Source organism: Telopea speciosissima, chromosome 8 (genome assembly GCF_018873765.1).
Source record: "Telopea speciosissima isolate NSW1024214 ecotype Mountain lineage chromosome 8, Tspe_v1, whole genome shotgun sequence".
Taxonomy (NCBI): Eukaryota; Viridiplantae; Streptophyta; class Magnoliopsida; order Proteales; family Proteaceae; genus Telopea; species Telopea speciosissima.
The window spans coordinates 335,206-361,541 of NC_057923.1; the positions used below are offsets into that span (position 1 = coordinate 335,206).

The window sequence follows — 26,336 nt, forward strand, 5'->3', positions numbered from 1 at the left end:
TAGTTTGATAAAATGTATCAATGGCTGAAATACAAGAAAAGACTTAGATTCATATTATTGTATGCTATTGTACTATATTATATTATTATGTCATTTTTTTAATTTTTGAAAAATTAAATAATGTGAAACTAATTGTGGAAAATATAAAATGTTTAAAGTTTGCTTAATATACTTTGCTAAGAACATGCAATGCATGAAATGCATCATATAGACATGTACTTGTATAAATTATTGATGTGTGGATTTTAATATAGTTTAGTACTTATATAGTTATCTACTTTTGTTTGCTGTTTAGGACGATGCCGTGACAACAAGACATTGGATGGTCTTATTGTACCAAGATAAACAACAGCAAATTGCAAACATAGTGCAACTTCTGTGACACTCAACATCTTGGAGGTGGGGTAACTCGGCAAAAATAACACATGGCAGGAGAATATGGAAATGTTGCCAAGTGTACAGAGTGCCTTGTAGAGTTGAGCAAGGCAATGCAAAAACACCTTAGAGATTTAAAAAATAAAAAATCCACCCAAGCACATGAGGATGAGGATGTTTTGGTGAAAATTTTGATGGAAGATTTTGAAGCTTATGAAGGATCGGATATAGAAGCAGAGGAGGACCCAGAGTTGGCATGGGCAATGAAACAATCAAGACATAAAGCAAAAGAGACAATGGAAAGCTGAGCAATTGGTAAGATGTCAATCAGCTCGACTCCAACACCAGGGCCCTGTAGATATTGGTGTTGGCTCCTCTTGTCGTCCATTTGTAGGTAAGGGTAAGGAGCTTGCTGGCCTTAGTAGAGCAACCAGTGTGAAGGGAATGTTTGACCGGTTTACTAAGAGTGGTAAGGGTAAGAGAAAGAAGAGCCTAGATATCAGAGACATGAATCCCAGACCGAGGGATGATGGCCAACAGAGGATTGAAGAAAGCTTTCAACCCAAAACACTTAGTAAAAGGATAGGTAGAGCAATCTCTAAAAGGTTCCACAGTTCCATGATTCCACCATATAAGGCAAAAGATCCCTACTTCAAGGCCATGGTAAAGGAGATTCAGCGGTGTGTTAAGCTACCCACACCTTATGAGATTATTGGGCCTTACTTGGATGATATTGTCCAAGAGGTGCATGAATATGTTGAGAGGTTCAAGGAGCAGTGGACATTATATAGAGTAACCATCATATGTGATGGATGGAGTGGACCAACAAGATTATCCATCATCAATTTTCTTATCTATTGTGATGGAAAGACGATCTTCCACAAGTCGGTCAATGCATCTAATGAAATCAAAGATACTCATTACTTGTATAAGTTAATGGATGAAGTTGCGGAGGAGGTAGGAGAAGAAAATGTTATCCAAATAGTAACTGACAATACAGCAAATTTCAAAAAGGCTGGTCAATTGCTTATGTTGAAGAGGCAACATCTATTTTGCACACCATGTGCGGCTCATTGTATAGATTTGATGTTCAAGGACATAGGTGAATTGCCAAAGGTCCAACAGTTGGTTAGTAATGCAAGGAAGATCACCAACTTTATTTATATCCATAGTTGGGTTTTGGCATTGATGAAGAGTCACACAAGAGGGGATTTAGTGAGGCCTGCAACCACAAGATTTGCAACAAATTACATTGCAATTGACAGCCTCATTTCCCTAAAGGATGGACTGCTTCAGATGTTCACCTCTGCTGACTAGATGACTAGCAGTTATGCAAGGTTTGAAATTGGGAGATATGTTCAAAACCTTGTCACCTCAAAGTTTTGGGATCAGATGCAACGACTTGATATGATTGTGCACCCATTCTTTTGTCTTTTTCGAGAGGTTGATGGGGATAAAGAGCAGCCCATGGGTAAGATGGTAGCGCTCCTGCAAAAGGTTGAGAAGAAGATACACAATGATAACCCAACATCAACCAAGAAGTATTTGAAGATTATAACCGATCGATGGGAAAAGATGTTGGGGTTCAAGATGTTCATTGGGCAGGTAATCTTATAACTCATCCTTATGTAGATGACTTTGGTTTCATTTTAAACACTTACTAAGTTACTATTTATTTATTAGTATTCTAGCTTTCTAACTATCAATTACAAACCATGTGCAGCATATTATTTGAATCCGGATATTTAATACAACAATGATGTAGGGTGTAGACCGGATCTATTGAGTGCCCTAAGGAATATTGTCAATAGATTGGAGCCAAATGTGGCCAAGGCCACACTTGCCATGAAAGAGGTTCGTAATACATTAATTGTATAAAAGACTGAAACCAAGAATATGTCAAATAACAGTTTCAGTGGTGATTAGTGAACTAATATGTTTAATACCTCTCTAAGCTAAGTATTTTCGTGAGGCCACTCGTGGTTTTTGCTGATAGAATGGCTATCCAATGTCAGGGGCATACAACGCCTAGGTAAATTAGGTTTAATAATTTATTATGTTATTTAAAATTTGTTTCAAGGTTTTGTTTTTTAATATTTCATTATTATTATGCAGCTAATTGGTGGCTCAATTATAGGGGTACTAGTGCTCCACACTTAACTCAAATTGCAATTCGAGTGTTATCCCTAACGGCATCCTCTAGTGTCTGCGAACGTAACTGGAGTACATTCGGGTTGATACACACCAAACCCCGCAATCATCTCAGTTATTCAAAGTTGGAGAAACTAGTGTATGTCCATTACAACATGAAGCTGAAGCTTAAATATTTAGAGTTAGAAAGAGAAGGGGATGAAGTAGATGTCAACCCAATCGAGATCAACCACCTACTTGATGAAGATCTAGTTAGAGCATGGATAGAGGACACCAATAAGGTAATGGTGATGGATCAGGTAAGTGAGGATCGCCAGACAACCAAACCTGATCCAATCATAGAGAACATCATTTGACAAATTGATGATGATGAAACACAGGCACCATTAGAAGATCTTTATCCTAATGTTGAAGAGGATGGCAGTAGCCCTGAATAAGGTTTAATTAGGGAGGACGAGGTCAGGTCATCCGTATGGAGGAACTCAACAAGATGTTGATGTTGATGATGATGATGAAGGTAACGATGGTAATGGTGATGGGGATATTGATGATGGTGGTGGCGGTGGTGGTGGTGTGACTGATGTTGCTGCTGATGATGGTAGTGGTGGTGGTGGTGGTGGTAGTAATGGTGTTGGTGGTAGTGGTGGTTGTGCTGGAGGTAGTGGTGGTGCTGGTGGAGGTGGCCATGGGGCTTCACAACATTATGTTGGGATGCAGTTCACACGTGAAGCAAGATACACACATGCTACCTAAGATACTCAACATGGTGGTCGCAATAAGACTTACAGTAGGAAGGGCAAGGCTTGCAAGCATTCCCACAATCCTTATGATAGTGATGTGCTTATGATTAGCATGGAGTCGCTTAGCATTAATTCTGATCAAGCTGGTGCTTCATCAAGCCATGGGCGTTATGCATCAAGTTCTTCGGGCTATGGACAAGGGGCTTCTGTAGGGTATGGAAGTTATGGATATGGAGAGGCATAACCACAACCTAGTGCTTTCACGACATTAGCCTCTCCAGAGCAGTGCACACGATTCTACTATGAGTGGGAGAGTCACTACCATCAATATTTCGACTGGGCTTAGTATTGTGCTTATGTTCGGTCAATACACAACATCATCCTAGTCGCTCCTATTCTTGAAGACCCTTACAGACATGACTTTGATCCAACCCGACATTCTTCATGGCAATAGAGTCTCTACATGTAAGAAATCTCATCTTTTAATCTTTTATAACAACTTCAAAGTGCCGCACTTGTTTGGTTATAAATTATTCACAATTCTTAGTGTATATGCATGATATATGACATAAATTGTTTGTTTATATTGTTTTTTGTGTCCAAAAGTGTATTTCCACGTGTATTGATCATTTTCATGCGTTTCTGCAACAATCGACATATATCTTCGATATGATACAATACGAGATGATACGTCTCTTAAAATCGCCCAACCGATACAATACCTGATACCGATACTTAAAACCTTGGTCATAGTCCCATTGAAGAGGTAGCGAAGAGTAATAAGCCAAAGACTCGAAATAAAATGTCCATAGTCACACAGGTGCACCATGCAGGAGGATGATAGCAGTTGTATCCTTTTTCCGTGGCAGAATAACCCAGAAAGATATACTTGAAACCTTTGAGATCCAACTTCCCATAAGAATGACGATTGCGAGCATAACAAACACAACCAAAGATCTTATAGGGGGTACAATAAAAGAGGAGGATCCCTGTAGAACTTCAACTGAAGCACATGAGTCCAAGATGTGAGTGGGCATGCGATTTATCAGGTAGGCAATGGCAAGCACAGCATCACTCCAATATTGAAAAGGGACATGTCGTGCAAACATGAGAGCCCTAGCTACTTCGAGCAGATGGCAGTTTTTCCTTTCGGCCACCCCATTATTGTAGGAGTATCTACACAACTGGTTTAATGAAGAATCCCATTGGCAGCCCAATAAATTTGGAACTAAACCTCCAGGTATTCTCCGCCAGGGGAGAATTTTAAGAGTCGTATTGAACTGAGTGAGAACCATTTTATGGTAGTGCTGAAAACACCGGAAGACCTCTGATGCAGGTTCATCATAGAAATTGGCTTATTTCTTTAGAAATAGGCCTAGGGTTGGGTTATATACATGTTGGGCCTTTGCTCCCAAGGGTTTTCTACTTATTAGGCCACTTTAATGAGCCTAAACTGGGAGTATATAGGTTGCATACGGGATTAGCTCAATACATAGTTTAGTTTTAAGTTTTTTTAATTGAACCGGTTCAAATTGGTTCAATTTAAGTGATCATCTGACAACTTAAGTGGTCATGTGATGTAAGTTGGGCAGGATTAGGACTCTATAAGTCCAGCCATGTTTTGAGTCTATTTCCTTTAGTTTTATAGTTTCCCTAGTTAGTTTAAGTTACTTAATAGGTTAGGGATTGGGTTAGGCCATTCCTTTATAGTGTCTAAGTCTATTTTTGAGTCTTCTATATAAGTTTGTAAGGGAGGCCAACATTGAATACGAATTTGATTAATAAAAATTATCTTTATGCTTACTGTCATTGTTGCTGCTCTTTGTGAGTGTATATCCTTATGGATCTCAAGGTGGATAGGGTGGGTGGACTCCCGCGACTCCTTGCGTCTGTCCAGTACCGGGAGGTTCTTCTTCTTCTTCAATCAAGCTTCTTCAAGCTGCTACAGCTGCCTTTGAAGGAGATCAAACCAGTAAGTAATTTTAGTTTCCTGCATATATCCTTCCCCTCCATCCATTAAGCCCTAATCTCCATTAAACCTGCAACTCCTACCTCAACTAGGACTCCCCCATAACTCCAGTTTTAGCCATCACTTTCGAACCCTACTTCCAGCCTACATCCCCCACATCACTCCCCACACTCGACCTTAACCCTAGCCCCTAGTCTCCACTATAACCCCTCCATTCCCCCACTCCCTTAAACCTACAAAAAACCCGCAACTCGATTCTGCCCAACTGCAGAATTTTAGAACCCTTCCAAACCCTAATATTCTTACGCCATTAAAGCCTCCTAGACCTGCATATTAAAACCCTATAAACCCCACTACAATTATTCAACCCTAACCCTAATTTCTGCCCTAAGTAGCCTAATCTGTCCCAATCGGCCAGCCTTGTTAGGTGATCCTATTCCCCTGGCTCCTTGTAGTTCTCCTACCTATCTAGGGCTACATTAATTGGTATTAGAGCTATGGCAGAGGGAAGTTTCAACCAAGCCTCGAAAGACCCACCTCCATTCGTTTTTAAGACCTGAGTTCGTCTACCCAATGGGAGCACAGCCATATTAATTGTTGATGAGAGGCGACGTAACAACATTATTTCACAATCCGTGGTGGATATGTTGTCCCAGTCAGGAGAGATTTGCATCATGCCTACAGGTCAAGTCTTTGTTGAATTTGAATGTTCCTCATACTCTGACGGTGCTTGGTGTGAAAACCGCAATAAATTTAAAATTTTTGGAACTTGTGTGATTTCAAGTTCCAACTCTGAGTCTATGGTGGCTTCGATGCTATGGGCTGCATCAGTCGAGGATACAGATGAACCTCTCGACACACCTATGGAGGATTCCAGGGATTCTTCCCAGCTTGCTCTTCTGGAGTCAGAGGACCCCGATGGAACCCCACACCTGAGTTATCTGTGTTTGATCTGCTGCTTGGACAGTATGCAGAATCTCTCCATCAACTAAAACCCATTGTAAGTGTGAATTATTGGTATTTATAATGCATTGTACGACCAATTAGACTTATAGGGGTATTTTGATCAATTTACCTCTGTGGGACCCACATCCCCAGTGGGGAATCCTATTTCTAACACTTACCCGAACCCGGATTACCCATGATGTCATATGACATCACTATATAATTAGAATTAACTAATAGATACGAAATTTTATTAAGAATCAGATTTAGGAATTTAATTCTAGAAACTGATTTTTAGCTAAACTAAGTAAGTAACCAAACAGCCCCTAGTAGAACCACTATACATATACAACTAATTTCACTATTCACTCATTCCTAAACTAAGAGAACCGAATTCAGACTTAGAGCTTGGAGAAGAAGAAGAAAGGAAAAGAGGAACTTGCCTTGGGAATTTGATCTTGGCTTTAAATTGGAAGCTTGGAAACCTCCATTAGAGACCTTGGAGCATAAAATAAAGGTTGCATCTCCTATCCCTGCTGCTGCACATAGGTAGGCCTCCAATCCTTGCTGCTCCCATCTATTTCTTCTCTAATTACTTCTCTAATTTCAGTCTTAACTCAGCCTAAGCTATTGGCTGCCATTAAAGCTTGTAAACCAAGCTTTGATAATGAAACTTTGCCTAATTAAACAGTGTTTTGAACCAAATTTCGGTTCAGACTTGGCTGTGACATGAAAACAGTCCCATAGGAACCCAATCCCTAGCTGAATTGTCCAAATTTAGAACCCTCAATTGCTAATTTGGGATTAATTGTTCAAACCCCCAAATTGATATTAATTTTTTAAATTAAACTATTAAATAGGCATTACCCACTTAGAATAGGTTGAAATCATGAAATTGGACCTATGCATGTGAAGATCCATGCATTAGGAACAACACCCCCCAAATCTGCCATTTGAATCGGATGCAGAACTAGGGTTTGAACCGGTCGACTGGTTTACCTGACTCCTGAATCCGATTCAACATTTATGACCAAATTGCCTTTCAATGCTTGGGTATTGACCTGAACTCATTCCTGACCCTAATACTTGCTGTTTTCCAATGTTTTAGGACTGTGTTTGGGTTGTTTACCCTGTGTTTGTCTGTATTGCTAGGATCCTTGGAGGGTAGTTGATTTAGTCTAATCTACAACTTCAGGTAAGGGAATTTGACTTAATTTATGAGTGTTTGTTGTCTTAATTTTCTCTTGTTCGATGTGCCATACCATGCATCATCACTATTATTGTACAGAGCATGTAGTTTACTAGCTTTATAATTTTTGCATTAGACTGCATGTGATTAGGCTGCATTGAATGTTGCACTGCATTGATATTACTTGATATTATACAATGATGATAATGTTGCATTGTTTATTCGAAAATTGAACCGTACATACATATGCCATCATGATTAGACTGCATTGGGCTAGGATGCTTCATAACATAGTGCTACGACCCTTACCAACAGGGGTTGAGGTGTTGGATAACCCGTGGTAGGTCCGAAGGGTAATACCGGGATGCCATTCACTGTCCCCATGTTAGCGATCCACTCCGCTATGGGATCAACAGTAGGATTAGACTTTGGGGGTCTACTAGGGTCAGATGGTTCACGCCGGAACTGGTGGGTCTTTACCGTAGTAGAATGCTTTCGCTCGGGTGACCGACGGCTGGTTTTGATATTCCGAGACCGAGGCTAGTATGCTGCTACAGTAGCACTTATACCTCATGCGACTTAGTATCCATGTTAGGAGCATGTTTACTTAGGACATTCATCATGACTGTTGTGATATGTTTGCATGCATTTCCTTACTGGGCTCAGTGGAGCTCAGCCCTTGTGATCACCTTATTTTTCAAATGACATATCTACTACTGTTGCTTCTGGTGCTTCTGTGGGAGTCTCCTCTACACAGGAGTCACCTCCAGCTTTTAGAGTTGACACTCCCCTCTTGGTGGAGCACGATGCTTCGTGCTCTTGCGACGACTATGCCTTCTCCTGAGCCACCTGGCTGACAGGCTACATCCTTCTTCCCCCTCTTTTTGTTATACACTTTTGTATAGATATGTAATTAAGTCTTGTAATTAACTCTTTTGTGTATCGAAGAATCCTTGTAACACTAATCTTTTGAATATATATATACACTGAGCACTCGTAGTACGATCCTTCAGTTTCCACTGGTATCAGAGCCATAGCCTGAAATAATAGGCTCGTTTATTGTGCTCTTCACCTACTTTAAGTGGTTTCTCATTTTTTTTACGAAGAAAAGGTTGGGTAAACTAGCACTGGACCGCTTCGAAGGGGCAGACGGCGTGTAAGACCCGGTGATCGGCGGTGTACCACTAGTTAGTGCCTTTTCCCAGTTCAAAAACGGTAAAATGCACTTTTAAAAGGGGGATAGTGCCATTAATGGACCAATTAAATCGGACCATGTCTTCAAGTACCATTGAGGACTGGAGTTCAAACTCCAGTATTATCAGTAGTGATGAACTTAGGAGGGATAACCACCTCCAAAAATGGACCATCCCAAAGATTCCAACCAAACAAGTTTATAAACAAGACTGCACAGCCTTCACCGGCTATCAAAGATTGAACAAACAACTGACTTTAGTCCGGAGACGCATGAAATATGCCTCTTCAACCCAACAACCCTTCAACAGTTAAAACAAAAATATAACTATCTGCATATAGGTTTAATCCAAGTTGCGGTAAAGCCCCTCCATAGGGAAGGGCTAAACACATCCATCCTCCTGGCATTAAGAGACGCCAGGTTTCTGAACTTTGATGACTCCCTCATAGGAGCCATTGAAACCAAGATGCATGTGCTACGGACAGTCCATTTTAATTGTTACCCGGATATCAATTTACCCTTAAAAGATGCTAACATACTAGACTCTTTAAAAATTAACTTCAAGTCCCATGGCTACAATATGAAGCCTGGATCAATACCCATAGCAGTAGTCCATAGGATCCAGTATAAGGCCATGAAAAAAATCTCAGGACCTAGGGCCCTCCAGAAATCTGAAAAAGGATACACCAAGTTCGTAGAAACAGACTTTGCTCATGCCAGGGCAATTTTACCCAGAATGACTAAATGGGATGACATTGCCTTCCCAGATGAATGGAAACTTCAGGTTCAAGTGCCCAGGCCACAGATAGAAAATAAAGAGGTAGAATACATAACCCAAACATGTGATGGCGAGGTGTCCATCAGGTTTGTTAGAAACCAGCCTAAGGACAAAGAACCTGCTGAGTCTTCATCCAGAAGACCCCCAGTAAGAAAAATCATTGAACAACCTGCCAGAGCTTCGTACTCGGGCACACCCTCAAATTACTGCCACTCATCCAGAACTAGTAACTTAACAGGAATTAGACAACATGGAGGCATCCTTAGAGGGATGTATGATGAATTTAAAAGTTTAGAAAATCTAAGTGATGGATCAAACCAGGATGAAACAGTCACAAGGCCAAACTCCCCATCCTTCTCCCAGATGGAGCCACCAGTAGGAAAGGTAGGAGTAATAATAGCAGAACAAGAGTTCGAAATAGACAAACCAATGTTAAGAAAAGATTTTGATCTTCCAATAAATAAAGACAAGAAAGAATGGTTTTTTAAAAACACTACTTCAGACCAACAAGCTAAAATCGAGAGAACATTGGTATGAACAAATGAACAAACATAGAACCAACATAATATTCTTCACCTACCTAGACATTTACGCCCAGATACCGTGGGTTAGAATACCCATTTGAAAACATAGCCCCAACCAGAAGACTACAACTCTCGGATAACGAGATAAAGATGAGGAGATCGAATCCATTCATCCTCCCTATAACATAATCAAGATAAAAACAGGAGCAACAGAGACCATAGGAGCACCTTGCAGATCAACATCCGGAAACACCGAGAGCGACAAAAAATTAATCGATCTAGCAAACTATTCAAACCAGCAGCCTCCTAACCATAGGAAGACAACTAAATAGGATAGAGAACATAAGACAAACAAAACCCAAGTACTTCCAGGGAATTTCACCATCCGAGGAACACCCAGTACTCAGAGGCATAGGCCTCTATTCATACCTCATAACATAAGCTTGAGATCTGCAAAAGCTTTGAACAGAGCTGATGCATTGAAAGAAATTGAACAGAGGCTCAAAGGCTTAGTAATACCAGAGACACCAAACAAGGAATCCCAAGACTCGGCAGTAGCCCAAGTCGATGTAATAAGGTCTCAAGAAAATCAACCCAGTTCCATACATAGGATTGAAGAAGACTATTACCAAAGGTCTAAGCCAAAACCCAGTTTTTTAGATCTACAAATAGAGAACAGGGGAATGTATCCCCAGGCCTCTTATCAAAGTGGCGTTATCTATGAATGGAACATAGACGGCATGTCTGAATATAACATCAAGAATAAGTTACATGAGATGACAATGGTAGCAAATGCCTACCGGATAAAAGAAACTTCTGATCAGGCAGTAGCCGATCTTCTAGTCTCAGGCTTTACAGGCCAATTAAAAGGATGGTGGGACTTCGTCCTAACCCAAGAACAAAGAATAGCAATCCTGTATGCAGTACAAATTGATGACCAAGGAGAAGTAATCCAAGATAGGAATGGACCTATTGAGGATGCAGTAAATACACTCATCTTCAACTTAACCAAACATTTCCTAGGAGATCCATCTAAACTCAAAGATAGATCCGCTGAACAATTATCAAACCTAAAATGCGAGAAAATTACATGACCTTAAGTGGTACAAAGATATCTTCACGACCCGAGTTATGTCCAGGGAAGATGCAAATCTCCCATTCTCGGAAAGAAAAATTCCTAACAGGCCTCCCAGAATATTTTTGAAAAGATAAAACAGAAACCGAGAAAAGAGAACAACGGAGAAATTCCCCTACGCTTATACTTATGGGAATTAAATAGTATCATCCACGAAGAAGCAATGTCTCTTTGTACGGACCTAAGACTAGCCCAACAAATGAAAAAAGAAAATAAGTCCTATAGAAAAGAACTAGGAGGGTTACGTGAAGCAGTATGGGTTCCCCCCCCAAAATCGGAGAAGAAACATAAAAGGAAATCCCATAAATTCAAAGAATCATCCAAGCATTACAAAGAAGACAAGTATAAAAAATATGAACCAAATAAGTACTATTCAAAACCAAGGTTCAATAAGAAAAAACGGTTCAACCAAACCAAAGCCACAGAAGAACCAAAAAAGGATGATACCAAAACTACCTCAGAAAAACCCAAAGGTTGTTTTAACTGTGGGAAACCAGGCCACATAGCCAAATACTGTAGAATAGCCAAAAGGGTTAGCTTACTTAGCCTGGACCAGAGTACCCAGCAAAAAATATTCGAAATATTCGCTAAGTCTGACTCAGAGGATTTGAACTCGGAAGAAGAAGTCTTCTATGAGGCCATCAACCAAATAAACCAATATCAAGACTCAAAGTCCAAGAGTAGTAGCGTGACTTGAGAACCGGATGCGATTGCGCAGCCGCATAACCTCCGCCATAAAAGGCGAATGCTCCTGCACCACCAAATGGCGCTACCAAAACCAAATCCATTGGCATGATAAGACAATCCTTCTTTGATGCCATTGAACAAATAGCGACGCGTCAAATTAGAAAACGATTGCCTCGAAGAAGCTAGACAAGCTTTAGAAGAAAACAAAGAAAGACCTAAGGCTTATGATATAAACCAGGTCTTCAAAAGGTTTGAACAAAGAAAGACTGCAAGTAATTCAGAAAACACTAGAATAACAAATCTGGAAGTTACTACCCAAGATTTAAAAAGAGAAATAAAAGAAGTAAAAGCTGAGTTAATTAAACTAAAAGGAAAGTCAAAACAAATTCAGGAAGAACCAGAACCAGGACAAGAATCAGGCTCCCAAAATTTCATAGCAAGCATATACACTTCTCCCCAAAAATGGCATGTAAAGGTCAAATTAACCATAGGCTCTTCCTATAAGTTTTCTTTGATAGCCCTCATGTAGACTCGGGAGCCCACTGAATCGTATCAAGAAGGAATAATTCCAACCCAAGATACCAAAACGCACGCATGAGGCTTACCACGGCCAGTGGTGAATACATGAATGTTCGTACAAATTACTGAAGTACATATATGCAATCAGGGCATATGCTTCAAACAAGCCTTTATCCTAGTAAAGAATCTAGATGGACAGGTAATTCTAGGACAACCATTCATAGAATTAATTAAACCCTTTAAAGTAACCAACAAAGGCTTAACCACCAAGATAGGCAAACAAAGAATTACGTTTGAATTTTTAGAACCTTCAGACCTAGAACAAATAGGACGAGCAAAAGCTGCATCTATAACAAAGGATCCTACCATTAGAAGTATAAAAGCCAAAGAAAGACACCTAAGTCATTTAAAAAATGAAATCATGCACATCAAGACTGCGGAACAATTACAAGAACAGCCAATAAAAACCCAGGTTGATAGATTAAGAACCCAGTTCGAAGATAATCTATGTTCTGAATTCCCTGATGCTTTTTGGCACAGGAAAAGACACATAGTAAAATTACCATACGAAAAGGAATTCTCAGAAAAAAACATTCCAACCAAGGCCAGGCCCATTCAAATGAGCCAGGAACTTCAAGAGACCTGCAAAAAAGAAATCCAAGAGTTATTAAATAAAAACCTCATTAGAAACAGCAAGTCTCCCTGGAGTTGTGCTGCCTTCTATGTAAACAAGAATGCAGAAATAGAAAGAGGAGCACCAAGATTGGTCATAAATTATAAGCCCCTTAATGATGTCCTACAATGGATTAGATACCCAATCCCTAACAAGAAAGACCTACTCCAAAAAATTCACAAAGCCAAGATCTTTTCAAAGTTTGACTTAAAGTCTGGATATTGGCAAATCCAGGTTCATGAACAAGACAAATACAAAACAGCCTTCACCACACCCTTTGGTCATTACGAATGGAATGTAATGCCATTTGGTCTAAAAATGCCCCAGTGAATTCCAAAACATAATGAATGATATATTCAACCCGATGCGATGAGTCACGCAATAGTTTACATAGATGATGTCTTAATATTCTCAGACACCATAGACCAGCACTTTAAGCACCTTAGAAACTTCTACCAAGTAGTCAAAACCAATGGGCTAGTACTATCGAAAAAGAAGATGGACCTATCCCAAACTAAAATTAGGTTCTTAGGCCATTACATACATCAGGGAACCATCATTCCCATAGAAAGGACAATGGTCTTTGCAGAAAAGTTTCCTGATGAAATCCTAGAAAAGAAGCAGTTGCAGAGATTTCTAGGAAGCCTAAATTATGTTAGAGACTTCCTCCCAGGAATAAGTAAGACCTGTGAACCTCTGTACCAAAGACTCAAAAAGAAACAACCAGCCTGGTGTGAGACCCATACCAAGGCCGTTCAAGATATCAAGAAACTAGTAAAAGAAATCCCCTGTCTAGTTCTGGCAAACCCGGACCTCCCAAAAATTGTTGAGACCGATGCCTCCGACCTAGGATATGGAGGAGTCCTCAAACAGTTGACGAGGAAGGAAACCCTGGTTGAGACACTTCGGACTATGGAACCAAGCCCAGGAAAATTACGGTACCATTAAAAAGGAAATTTTATCGTAGTCTTATGCATTCAGAAATTCAGAGTGATTTACTAAATAAAAGATTTTTAGTAAGAGTTGATTGCGGTGCGCCAAACAAGTTTTAAAAAATGATGTTCAAAATATTGCATCAAAACAGATTTTTGCAAGATGGCAAGCACTCTTATCAAGCTTTGATTTTGAAATAGAACACATAAAAGGAGAAATGAATTCCATCCCGATTTTCTCACAAGGGAATTTTTGCAGGGACCCGAGTCATTTAGAATCATGGCTCTAAGAGCCTCCCGATCAAAAACAAAATCCAAGAGCTCCTATGCAAAACCAGCCCCATCAAAACAATTGGCCTTGACCTCTTCCGGTGTCCCATACAACCAAGTAGTAGCCACAAGCTCCACCCAAATAGTCCCGACCACAAGAACCACCTCAATAGTGTCAGGCCCGAAGACAACATCGGTATCAAACCAAGTTTTACCCCAAAAGCCAAGACATCCAAAAGCAAGTACTACGAGGTCCTAGTATCCCTTGATGAACAACTTACCAAAGGCGCGGACCCCTAATGACATTGCCGGAGGGTATTTTTAAGGGTCGGCAATACTATACCTCAAGAATGCAAAGTCCCAGGAATTCTATGAGTTCATCCTCATAGATACTGATTCCATCAGGATCAAACAAAACTTTGATAAAACAGACCCTAATCTTGTGACCCACACATCAGTTACTATTCTCAAGATCCTCAGCACTACTGATTGGGGTGCACACCCTTTACAACATAAGAAGTTCTCACAAAACTACCAGCCACAAGAGTACCACTTCTTTGATTACATCGATGCATGGCACCATGCATTCTTATACCAGAATCAGCAGAATAAGCACTCGTGGTTTTTCTGCTTCGATTATAAATTCTCCAGTTCTATCCCAGTCTGGTTCCCAAAATGGTGGACCACTTACGGTCCAATCCTTGACATCTTACCAGATCCCATTTTTGAAGCCTATCATGTATTTTGCCAGACACTGAAGCAGATCCCTGAGCAGCCGGATCTCTTAAGGTTTTTTATCCACTGCAAACTTGCATGGATAATGTATGAGAATATGAGACCACGAGCAAAGAGACCGATGAATGGTCCATTGAATCCCTCATCGGAGGATTGAGTAAAATGGTGGGATAAATGTGATCTCACAAAATGCTCCAAGGAAACCCTCATCAAAGCCCTTAGCAAGTCCAAGGACAAAGCCCAAATTACAGTGCCCAACTAAGGCCCGATTAACAAGCTCAAAGAAAATCCAAGTCCAAGAAGAAGAACAGCTCCCACTTAAGCCCAAAGAAGCAAAAATCGCAGCCCAACTGGCTGCAATAGAATCTGAAGAAGAAGAAGCCCATTCAGAAGGAGCCCATTCTAGTGTAGGATCCATTGGGCCGCATCTCCATCAAGGAGAATACGCCCAAGATCCCAACAGTGAGCCCGAAGAAGTAACGCAACAATTCTCCACCTCATCAACCAAGTCCACAAGAAGAAACTTGGGCCAGCCTCAGAGACCCAGGAAGTAATCCAGCCTATCACACCCTGGATTCCGGGTATATGGATCCTAGCCAATGGGCAATCCGGGCAACCCGAAAGGGAAAAGGATGCCTACGTTAGTGTGACGTAAGGATAACTCCTATCACACTATTGCCACAACTCGGCAATTAAAATATTGAGTTTAAACAGTGCGAACACAATGTGGAAAACAGTCTGTCCCCCAGATATGGAATGCCACGTGTTCCCACTACCAGTCTGGAAGAATCTTTCTAGAAGACCCTTTTCAAGATGCCTTTCACAAGGCAAACAGTAAAGCAGTGTCGGCACATCCGTCCAAATTGGGACCCTCCACCCGACATTTCTCAATCATCTTTCGGCCACAGTAAAAGTTTGATTCCATTCTTCTTTCGGCAGAAAGGACAAAAGACGCGTGATTCACGGAAGCACCTCGTGATACGCAAGCCCTGCTCAAGACCCAAAAAAGTCTACTTAAGACCGGACTTCGCAAGAAGAAAGGAGGAGTTTTTGGAGAAGAGAACTCAGCTCTATCCTCTCCAGGCCTTCGTCAAGCATTTTAGTTTTTCATTTTTATTTTTCAAGTTGTAAAAGACTTCGAACATCGAAGCACAAGTCCTGTCCTCAAGCCCCAATCTTGTAACCAGACCTGTATCAAGCTTTCGTCCCCGATCAAGGCTTGCCTCCTGCAAGTAGTTACTATTAGTCTTCTCCCAAAACCAGTAAGTTATTTCCAAGACTTGAATGATATCAAGAATGTAATTCAGATCTCCTGTAAAAGCACAAGTTTATAAATTCTTCGCATTTTCTACTTATCTTCAAATCTCATAAGACCAAGTTTTATCTTAAGTTTTCCGCTTTATTTCTCTGAACACAGTCACACACACTGAGCACTCGTAGTACGATCCTTCAGTTTCCACTGGTATATATATATATATATATATTCATATAACTGTTCAATTTTAGTATTCCTTATTTACGGTCTTATTTATATATTTAATTGCTTCCGCTGCATTTAATTCTGTAATTGTGAATGAGACTTGCGAATAGAATACAGTACTTGCGATCCTGGCGGGTCGGTTGGATGTGAGATACATCCAGTCACACTTGGCCCTTATAAACCGGGCCGGGGTGTGACACTTGGTGTAAGCCAGTACCATCTCCAAGGAGCGTTATTGTAGCAGGTTGTAATTGGTTGGACGAGCGACAAGGTTGGATTGAACCTGAAAACAACTCGTGTGTCCTACCAGATCGACACCGTCTATACCATTTGTTTACTCTAACAGGGTTACAACCAAAGGTGACCACATCGACTGTATAGCCACAGGGACTGCCGAACATGTCAACTCAAACGCACGTGGCATCAACTATGTTAAAAGTTTCACCAATGGCGGATGTACCAACAGAAGATTCTACTAAGGCAGTTTGTGTTGAAGAGATTCAAGAACCGATAGCTAAAGAAATTCAAGTAGACCAAGATCCACCAGTAGTTGAGATCATAATTGAGAAGCTCAGCCATCAAATTGATGTGGAGGTCCAAAACACAATTGTAGAAGTTTCTACTGAAGAGGTATACATTGAAGAGAATAAAGTAGACAAAGCTGAATTGAGAGCATTCCAAAGGAAAACAATGACCTTCAAGATGTTGTTGAAGAGGTGGAGCTTGTGTCTCATGCATAACATGAGAAGGTTACAAACACTAAAGGCTCTATGAACGAGACATTGGCAGTTGCTACTGATTCAAAGAAAGAACACATAGAGTTTCTTATGCCACCATGGTTCTTCGAAGAGCAAGCTCCACGCATTGAAGACTTTATCCCCAATGTTCCTGCCTCATCGGAATTTTGTTTGGGCATGGTCAAAGCTATTGATCACATGTTGATTCCCCCCCCCCCATCACTGCAAAATTCGAGGACGAATTTTTTCAAGTTAGGGAGAGTTGATACAGGTTCACCATAGAAATTGGCTTATTTCTTTAGAAATAGGCCTAGGGTTGGGTTATATACATGTTGGGCCTTTGTTCCCAAGGGTTTTCTATGTATTAGGCCACTTTAATGAGCTGTATATAGGTTGCATACGGGATTAGCCCAATACTTAGTTTATTTTTATGTTTTTTTAATTGAAGCGGTTCAAATTAGTTCCATTTAAGTGATCATGTGACTTGGTTAAGTGGTCTTGTGACTTGGTTAAGTGGTCATGTGACAACTTAAGTGGTCATGTGATGTAAGTTGGACTGGATTAAGACTCTATAAGTTCAGCCATGTTTTGAGTCTATTTCCTTTAGTTTTCTAGTTTCCTAGCCAGTTTAAGTTACCTAATCGGTTAGGGATTGGGTTAGGCCATTCCTTTTTAGTGTCTAAGTTTATTTTTGAGTCTTCTATATAAGTTCGTAAGGAAGGCCAGCATTGAATACGAATTTGAATAATAAAAATTAGCTTTATGCTTGCTACCATTGCTGCTGCTCTTTGTGAGTATATATCCTTGTGGATCTCAAGGTGGATAGGATGGGTGGACTCCTGCGACTCCTTGCGTCTGTCCAGTACCGGGAGGTTCTTCTTCTTCTTCAATCAAGCTTCTTCAAGCTGTTGCTACTGCCTTTGAAGGAGATCAAACCAGTAAGTAATTTTAGTTTCCTGCATATGTCCTTCCCCTCCATCCATCAAAGCCCTAATCTCCATTAAACCTGCAACTCCTACCTCAACTAGGACTCCCCCATAACTCCAGTTTTAGCCATCACTTTCGAACCTACTTCCAGCCTACATCCCCCACATCACTCCCCACACTCGACCTTAACCCTAGCCCTTAGTCTCCACTATAACCCCTCCATTCCCCCATTCCCTTAAACCTAAAAAGACCTGCAACTCGATTCTGCCCAACTGCAGAATTTTAGAACCTTCCAAACCCTAATATTCTTATGCCATTAAAGCCTCCTAGACCTACATATTAAAACCCTATAAACCCCACTACCATTATTCAACCCTAGCCCTAATTTCTGCCCTAATTAGCCTAATCTGTCCCAATCGGCCAGCCTTGTTAGGTGATCCTATTCCCCTGGCTCCTAGTAGGTCTCCTACCTATCTAGGACTACATTAACCTCACTTTTAAATTGCATCACATACGACCATGTAGTTAGAGTATGGTAATTGATGAAAGTAAAAAACCAACGATGGCCAAAAATAGAGGCTTGAAGAGCAGGACCCCCCACATCAGGATGAACCAAATGAAAAGGAGAAATGCTTCTTTTATTTCAAGGGAAATAGCTGGAACGAGTTTATTTGGCTAAAACACAACCCTCACAAGAAAACTCATTCTGATTACATTGTTTAACTAAGTGCAGGAAAATAAAAGATGAAGTGCAAAGAGGAGGAAGCCCCAATCGACAATGACACTGATGGAGGTCAGAGGAAGCTAAGTTGAATTGATGAACCTAACTGAGAAGGTAAAGCAGCAAGAGAAGGAGAACCATGTCCAAGCAAATAGAGACCACCATGCACCTTATCACATCCAATTGTTCCCTCTGTCACCAGATCTCGAAACACACAACGGGATTGAAAGAAGGTTACCTTGCAATTTATATCTCTAGTAAGACTACTAATGGAAAGGAGAATAATAATGAAATTAGCTATATGCAAAACAGAAGATAAAGCGATGGAGAGCAACAAATAGAACCCTTTTCCAAACATAGAAGAAAGAGAACCATCGGCTATTCGGATTGTGTCTTTCCCTGAGGAGGAATACTGATGAAAGAGAGAGGAGGATCCAATCATATGATCAATGGCACTGAAGTCAATAATCCAAGAATTGGAGACTACCGATGCACAATGTGAACTAAAAGAAATACCTAAACAAGAAAAAGTGGGAACCTGAAGGAGCAGAGGCATGTGCAGATGACGATGTAATGGTAGAACGAGAAGCTTGGAGCATTTGACGAAAAGCCCGAAGTTCATCCTGAGAAAGACCAATGTATGTAGGAGTGGAAACTGTCTCAGTGTGGTTGGCCTAGTTATTGGAACAATCACAACCACAACTACGATTGGCCTCAAAATCAATAGTTTTACCATGAGGCATCCAACAATAAGCATCAATGTGCCACAGTTGCTGCAATATTCACACTTGACAATCTCTTTGGAGTTGTCACCAGTGCGTGGGTGGCCATCAGAGGTATGAGTAGGACTGGAGACATTCTATAAGGCCGATCGATCTATAGTGAGAGGATGAAGCATGGTTGAACGGCGGCTGTCCTCAGTATGAGCCAAAGCATAGTTGTCATGGCATCGCCATATCGTCGCCATGGCGTCCTGGCGTTAGAGAAATGTGCATATCCACCTACGCCATGGCGTCCTGTCTCTCTTTCCCTCTTCGATTTCTTCTTTAATTTTTTGTTTCTTCCCCAACCTTAGACCCACTCCCTGTTTCCCTAAATCTCCTATTTTAGCCTTGGTTTCTGAGTTTTTTCTTTCAATTGTGTTATTGCAAGGTTGAAGAAGACATATTAAGTCTTTAAAATTGCAAGTAAGGACAACTTATATTATTTAAATTAAACCCCCTATATTCTCTATTGCTATTCTGTTTAACCCATGCAGTTTTCTCTTTAACTCCATTAAATTACAGTTCTGCCACTCCTTTACAACTTCAGATTAATTAAAATTCTGCCGTCACTCTTATAAATCTTGATTTATCTACTAGCTTGCCATTCAACTTTGGATTTAACTACAATTCTGCCATGGTTGCCATGGCGGGTGACGTGTCGATATATCGATCAGACACCCCTCCACCGACATGGATCGCCGTGACGCCATGACAACTATGCTTCAAAGTAGGGAACGGATCTCTGCTAAGAACCTGGACAATAATCTGATCGTAGTCAATGTTCAGACCAGCCAAAAAGTTGTAGACCCGAATCTTGTCTTCATGTTTGCGGTATGCAGCAAAGTCAATAGCACTGGTGGGCTGATAATCAGCACAATGTCAAGCTCTTGCCATAAATTGTGAAGCTAAGCACAGTACTGAGAAATAGACATCTTCAGTTTGGTGTCATGAACCTTCTTACGTAGTTCTTACACCTGGGCATCATTCCCTACTTGAGTTTAAGTACTCTTCGCAACTGTCCAGATTTGGATAGCAGTGTCCAATAGTAAATAATTTCTGGCAATATTAGGTTGCATGGAGTTAAGCAAGAAGGACATCACCAGAGAATCATGAGAGATCCAAAGTTCCTGAGAGGGACCCCCATCAGAGGGCATCACAGTCACCAGTAAGATGTCCTTTAAGGCCACGACCAGCAAGGATCGATATCCTCAATGCCATTCCAACAAAAAATACAGGACCGGGGGGGGGGGGGGCAGGGATGTGTCTGTGGAGGAGGAATGATTGGGTGGGGAGGCATAGGTTAAGAGTTCTCAGGTGTTAAAACCAGAGCAGGGGATCTGGATTTTGAACCAAACTATTCTGTGCCAAGGGACAGACAGAGGGGGCAGGGGTCCTAACAAAATAGGACTGAACTGTTAGCTTTGATACCAAGTTAGCAAGAATAGGACTGTAATACTTGGATGGTTAAGTGACAATCCAAGCCCTTTATTTATAACAAGGTAAAAGAGGAGAAAATTACAAGTTTACCCTGCTAATAGCCGACACTAATTAAAAGACATTAGAGTTGGCTATGGGTGGAAATACCAAGTATGCCCCTATGGAATACAATTAAACAATTTGCAACAACCCGCAAGCATGTCATGAATATATTGTAATTTAATATACTAAGGTATATTAATATGTACTATGATAAGTATTATATGATTGCAAGATGTATCGACAAAATAATTCGGCTTGATATTTTAGGACTTGAGAGACTTAGATGCTACGATAAACAGATTGAATCTGTGAATCATTGTAACAAGCAAGGTGAGGGAATCATACTAATATTTCTATATGATGTATATTGAAACGTATGAGCATGTTGTGCGTTTAATGATGTGTAATATAGTGTATCAGCATGATATGGATTATCGAATGTTTAACTTATATGTATGATTAATGAATCTGAGAGAATTGTATGTGTTGATATATGAGGTGTATTGAAATATTTGACATGACACATTAAAATGATAAGATTATGAGGTGAATGATATGATGTCAAGTATATGTTGAAGTGTCATATGACAAGTTGTAAGAGTATGTTTGTATACAAGACATGTGAGCATGTGAATGATAAATATAAATATGTATACGAAAAATGTGAACAAGTGTACGAGATATGTGAATCAACTAATCAACTGAATGAGATTGATAATAGTAGTATTATGAGAACATGACCATGTGAATGCCGTCCCTTTCCAGTAGGGGGATATGTATTGGATGAGGTTTCTTATGAGCTAAGGACTCGGTAAAATCCTGCATATGGACGAGCTAAGGTCTCGATAAAATCATGTATGTGGACGAACTAAGGACTCAATAAAATCCAGTATGTGGATGAGCTAAGGACTTGGTAAAATCTTGTATGTGATATGAGATTACGAGTACGAGCCGTGTCATTCCTCTCCTGGGTTACAATACTCCGGGGTAAACAGTTGATTTATTGACATGAGGCCAGGCTAACCTCTTCTATATACCGCACTATCGATATTTCACAATATTGGCTAAGAACTGACATAACAGTAAAACGTTGTATTTGTACACTATTATTGAACCACATGAGCACTTGTTATTGTATTATGTTTGCCTTACAGAGCTGTTAGCTCATCCCTGTAATAAATCTTCCTTTTCAGATGATGCATTCAGAGGAGAGGACTCTATAGGTTGTGAATGCACGTGGTGCACTAACCTTAGAGACAGGTCATGAGAACCTATGATGTTTGGATAATCAATGTGATAATACAATCTTTTGATGTAATATAACTTTTGATAACTATGCTGAACTTTAGTATTTGCCACCAATAGATGTATATATAATGTGTAAACCTTAAATCCAGCTCCAAGTGTTGTTAAATCTGCCGAGGTGTATGTATGTGATGTATGGGAGTTGGGTTATTATACAAATGTGAATGATGGTTTCTAACCAATGCCAGTGAAGGCAGTAACTTATAACCTATCCAGGTTTGGGGTCATTACACAATTCAACAAAAGAGGCTTATTTTGGTTAGCTTTGTTTAGTAGGTACTGATTAGGTTATTTTCATTTCTAGTACTTTCCTATTTCAGTTGTAACATTGCATGACTTATTAAAGAACACTGACCAGAAATAGAATATACACTCTGAATCTATCACTGGTTCAGACTCTTCTCTTATTTGTCCTCTCTTTATTCTTCTTTTCTTCTTACTTTGGTTGACCGATTCTTAGTTCTTTACAAGCTACAAAATGTATCATAAGCACATCCATGAATTTCTTGACCATTTCCATGTGTATCTTCAGCATATCTTGCGTCTCTCTGATATAATACCACTCTTAAAATCACCCCTCCCATACGATACCTGATACTTAAATCCTTGGTTCAATCCCTCTTAATTTTCTATTAATCTATTCAGTTTTCTACTCCAATTCTAGTCCTGTTTCTTGTTAGCTTTTTGTTTACATCTTTCCATCGATTTTCAAGATTTCCAAATTCAGGTATGATTTCTTAAGATCTTCAATTTAGAATCCTGATTTCAGATTTCAGGTTTCAGTTTCAGATTATTGTTCAAAATCTTTTACTGAGTCTCTGTCACTGCTCCTGCATTCTTGATCAATTACTGTACTGAAGTTCTTAAACTCCATTATCGAATGCTGGGTTTTGAGTTATCCTTTTGTCAGTAGAATTCCTAAGTACATAGTAATCAGACTATTGGATCACGTTCAATTATTTATATGTCATGCTCCCCATTAATTATTACCCTCAACCAGCTTATAGGTCAGATCTTAGTACTTGATATTCTGTATAACTGACGTAGATCGAAGCACGAAGAAGAAAATAGAAAAAACAAAATTCTGGAGAAGTTACTGTTCACCTGAACAGTACCACGAGTTACTGTTCGGTGGTACTGTTCACCTGAATAGTGTTGCGGATCCCCCTTGACCAGTCAAAGATGCTACCCAATTTTGAAAGAAAGATGCTCCACGATTTTGTTAGGATCCTTCTTTGACCAGTCAGCTGGATTTGGTGCACTTTAGAAGTTCCCATATTCAGTAGTTTCTACTTTGTGGCTGAATTATAAAGCCAAGTAAATTTATTTAATTTCACTTAGGATTTAGTAGTTTCTATTTTACTAAGTTTCCTTTTTAGATTAGTTTTATTTTGGAAGTATCTATTTTATTGTAAGCTGGCCTGAGCTATTAAAAGGCATCAGATCTTAATGAAAGACAAAATTTAGAGAAAAAAAAAAGGAACTGCAGGCCAATTTGGCCATCGAGTATGGGTTTCCCCGATGCAGCAACAGCTGAGATAGCTGTGGGTAAGAGGCCCAGGGTGAGAGACCCATTCCCCCTACCCCCTTCTTCTATCTTGTCTTCTTCCCTACCCCTGCTCGATCTCCATTGCTGCTCCAAAAAAAAACTACCTTGCTCGATTCCCTGTTGGTGACTACTGCTGTGTATGATTGTTGCTGCTTCTGGAAACCTCAACTGAAGACTACTGAGATCCCCTTACACCTTATGAGTGCTGCTGCAACTGTTGCTGATTAAACAAAGAGATTCCATCTCCTGTGGATTCCAGTTTCTGCTCCAGATTGGCTGCAAGTTTCAAGGCCTCACAACTCCATTCTTCACCAATTTCTGTAGAGTTTTGGAGCATAGAACCCCCACACCAGGCCCTACACTTGACCTTGGTTTGGTGGCCAGATTTCCTCTGGTTTGCAGGTTACACTCCAACCTTCTATTTTGGGAACACCCCTGCAACTCCCTATTCTGCCTGCAGAATTGTATCAAATTCTCAGCAAAAGATCTCCTCCATAGGACCTCCACTCAATCCAAGTTTTGGCCCAAGTTAAAGGTTGGTTTGGTTTCTACAACTAAGTCCCCTACCTTCTAATTTGGTAATTTTTCCCTTTGACTGTTTCTAGCCATCCAAAACGGCTCAAATTTTGGGAGTGACCTAAGCGGGTTCCTACGTGAACTCGACCTTGATACTGTCCCATTCTATTGGCTGAAATCTGAGTTCCAGCACCACCCTTTTATTCTGAACTTGTGTTGATTCAAGCCCTTATATCTGGATTTATTCATTGTCCATTTTGGGTTTAATTGGGACTATTTCTGACCTAGATTTAATCTTACATTCATAAATTTTCTCTTGAATCTGGCTTCAGTTCTTTCTCTGCAATTCTGGATTCAATGGGATATCTGAACTCTACACATACCGATTTAGAACCCCATCATAGGTTCTACAGGGATGCTATCTATTTAGTCTCTAGCTGGTGCTCTGTGGAGAGTGACACTTTTTGCACAGGATGAGTGGGAAACTTTGTAAATCAGTACGTTCTTTTGGATTTTTTTTTTTTTTTTTGGAGGGGGGGAGGGAGGGGGGATTTTGCTGTCTGTGGGGATGGTACATCTCCTTTTGTAGAGGGTCATATAGGGGTAAAGCTACATGTATAGCATTCTTATGTTCAAAATATATATACATCGGGAAAATCTTCTTATAATCAAAGTGGGTGAAAAAGCTTGTAACCTTACTTTTTAGCCTTTTATGGTAACACACTTCTTCTTTCACTGAGGGTAAAATCCTGCTATCTCACGTGTACTAGAAAAAAAGTGCAAGACAATGACAGCTCTCAAGATTGACACAATGATAAATCACTTACAAATTATTTTGAAAACCTTTTTATACCTGACTTTTTCGGAACAAGTCAAGGGCAGTCAAAAAAAGGCTACAACTTTTCAGTTCACCACTTTGGTTACATTAAATCCCACCCCATAAAGAAATAATGGGCTCTAATCCATTCCTAAACTATAATGCCCTCTGACGCAAAAATAAATAAATAAATAAAAATTAGTTGTATTATCACCCTGAGATCAAAGGATTATGTTCTATGTTGCTGTAAAGTCTTAGTTGTGGGACAAATTAAAGATGAAATCCTCAATTATTGAGTGAGGTAACAGCCAGATGCGCAAAAAATAACAAAAATTGAAAAGAGTAAATAAGTTTCAATCTTCTCAAAATCTATGCAGAGTGCAAAATTGCTTCATGACATTTGAATAGGAATTTTTACTAGATTTCATTATAAATTAAGTATGTTACCTTTACAATTGCAATCGCAGCAGAAACAGGATCTCTAACACCCAAAACAGTCCAAACTAGAGAATTATCAGAACCAGCAGGAATGATTCCAATTGGAATTGAAATTGCTTCTTTCTGGTTGCTTCTTCCAAGTAGACCATTCAGAACCTATATATCAGAAAGATTAATAATATGCCTGAGACTTAAAAAAAAAATGTCATAAGACAGCACAAGGGTAAACCTTGCCAAATATGACTAGCAATAGAAAGGCGGTTACATTAACAAATAGCAACAATAAGTCTCACAAGAGTTTCTTTTTTCCTGGGAGCTGCCAAATCCTTTAAAAAACACAACACTAAGAAAATAGTAATTGCACAAGCAGGAAAAAGCGAAGAAAGGGAGTGGGGCGAGGGAAAAACAGTCTCTTTAGAAAGAAAATGAACTCCTTCCTTTTGACCAACCATTGATATTCACCACCACCATTCACACTTCACCATACATTCATATCTTCCAAAACCGTTAGAAAACCAGAAATGTTCAACATGAATTGAATAAAAAAAAAAATACCAAGTCCAATCTTTTTTTTTTGGCCTTCATATGTAAAATGGAAAAGAGAAAGAGAGAGAAAATTGATTTTGTTCACCCTTGTATTGCAATTGATCTCCTACTGGTTAAAGATAGGATCGGCTGCAGCACAGACCCAGATCTGAACTATTTTCCATATATAACATGGTTGGAAAGGCTGGCTGATTTGTTTAATTCAGCAGCTTGGAGTGGGGAAACAAAGAGAACAAAGAAAGA

The 26,336-nt window shown here is 39.9% G+C and overlaps 1 protein-coding gene across 4 annotated transcripts in view; it reads right to left on the reverse strand.

Moving 5' to 3' along the window:
* Nucleotides 1–26,336, reverse strand: part of LOC122671759 (sphingoid long-chain bases kinase 1-like) — a 75,703-nt gene that overhangs the window by 19,675 nt on the left and 29,692 nt on the right. For 2 of the 4 annotated variants that reach the window (XM_043869172.1, XM_043869173.1), the window contains exon 5: nt 25,557–25,703. The exons of the other annotated variants lie outside the window; for them this stretch is intronic. In XM_043869172.1, the coding sequence (XP_043725107.1) occupies nt 25,557–25,703 (147 nt within the window). The remainder of the gene's footprint in view (nt 1–25,556; nt 25,704–26,336) is intronic. 4 annotated transcript variants of the gene reach the window in all.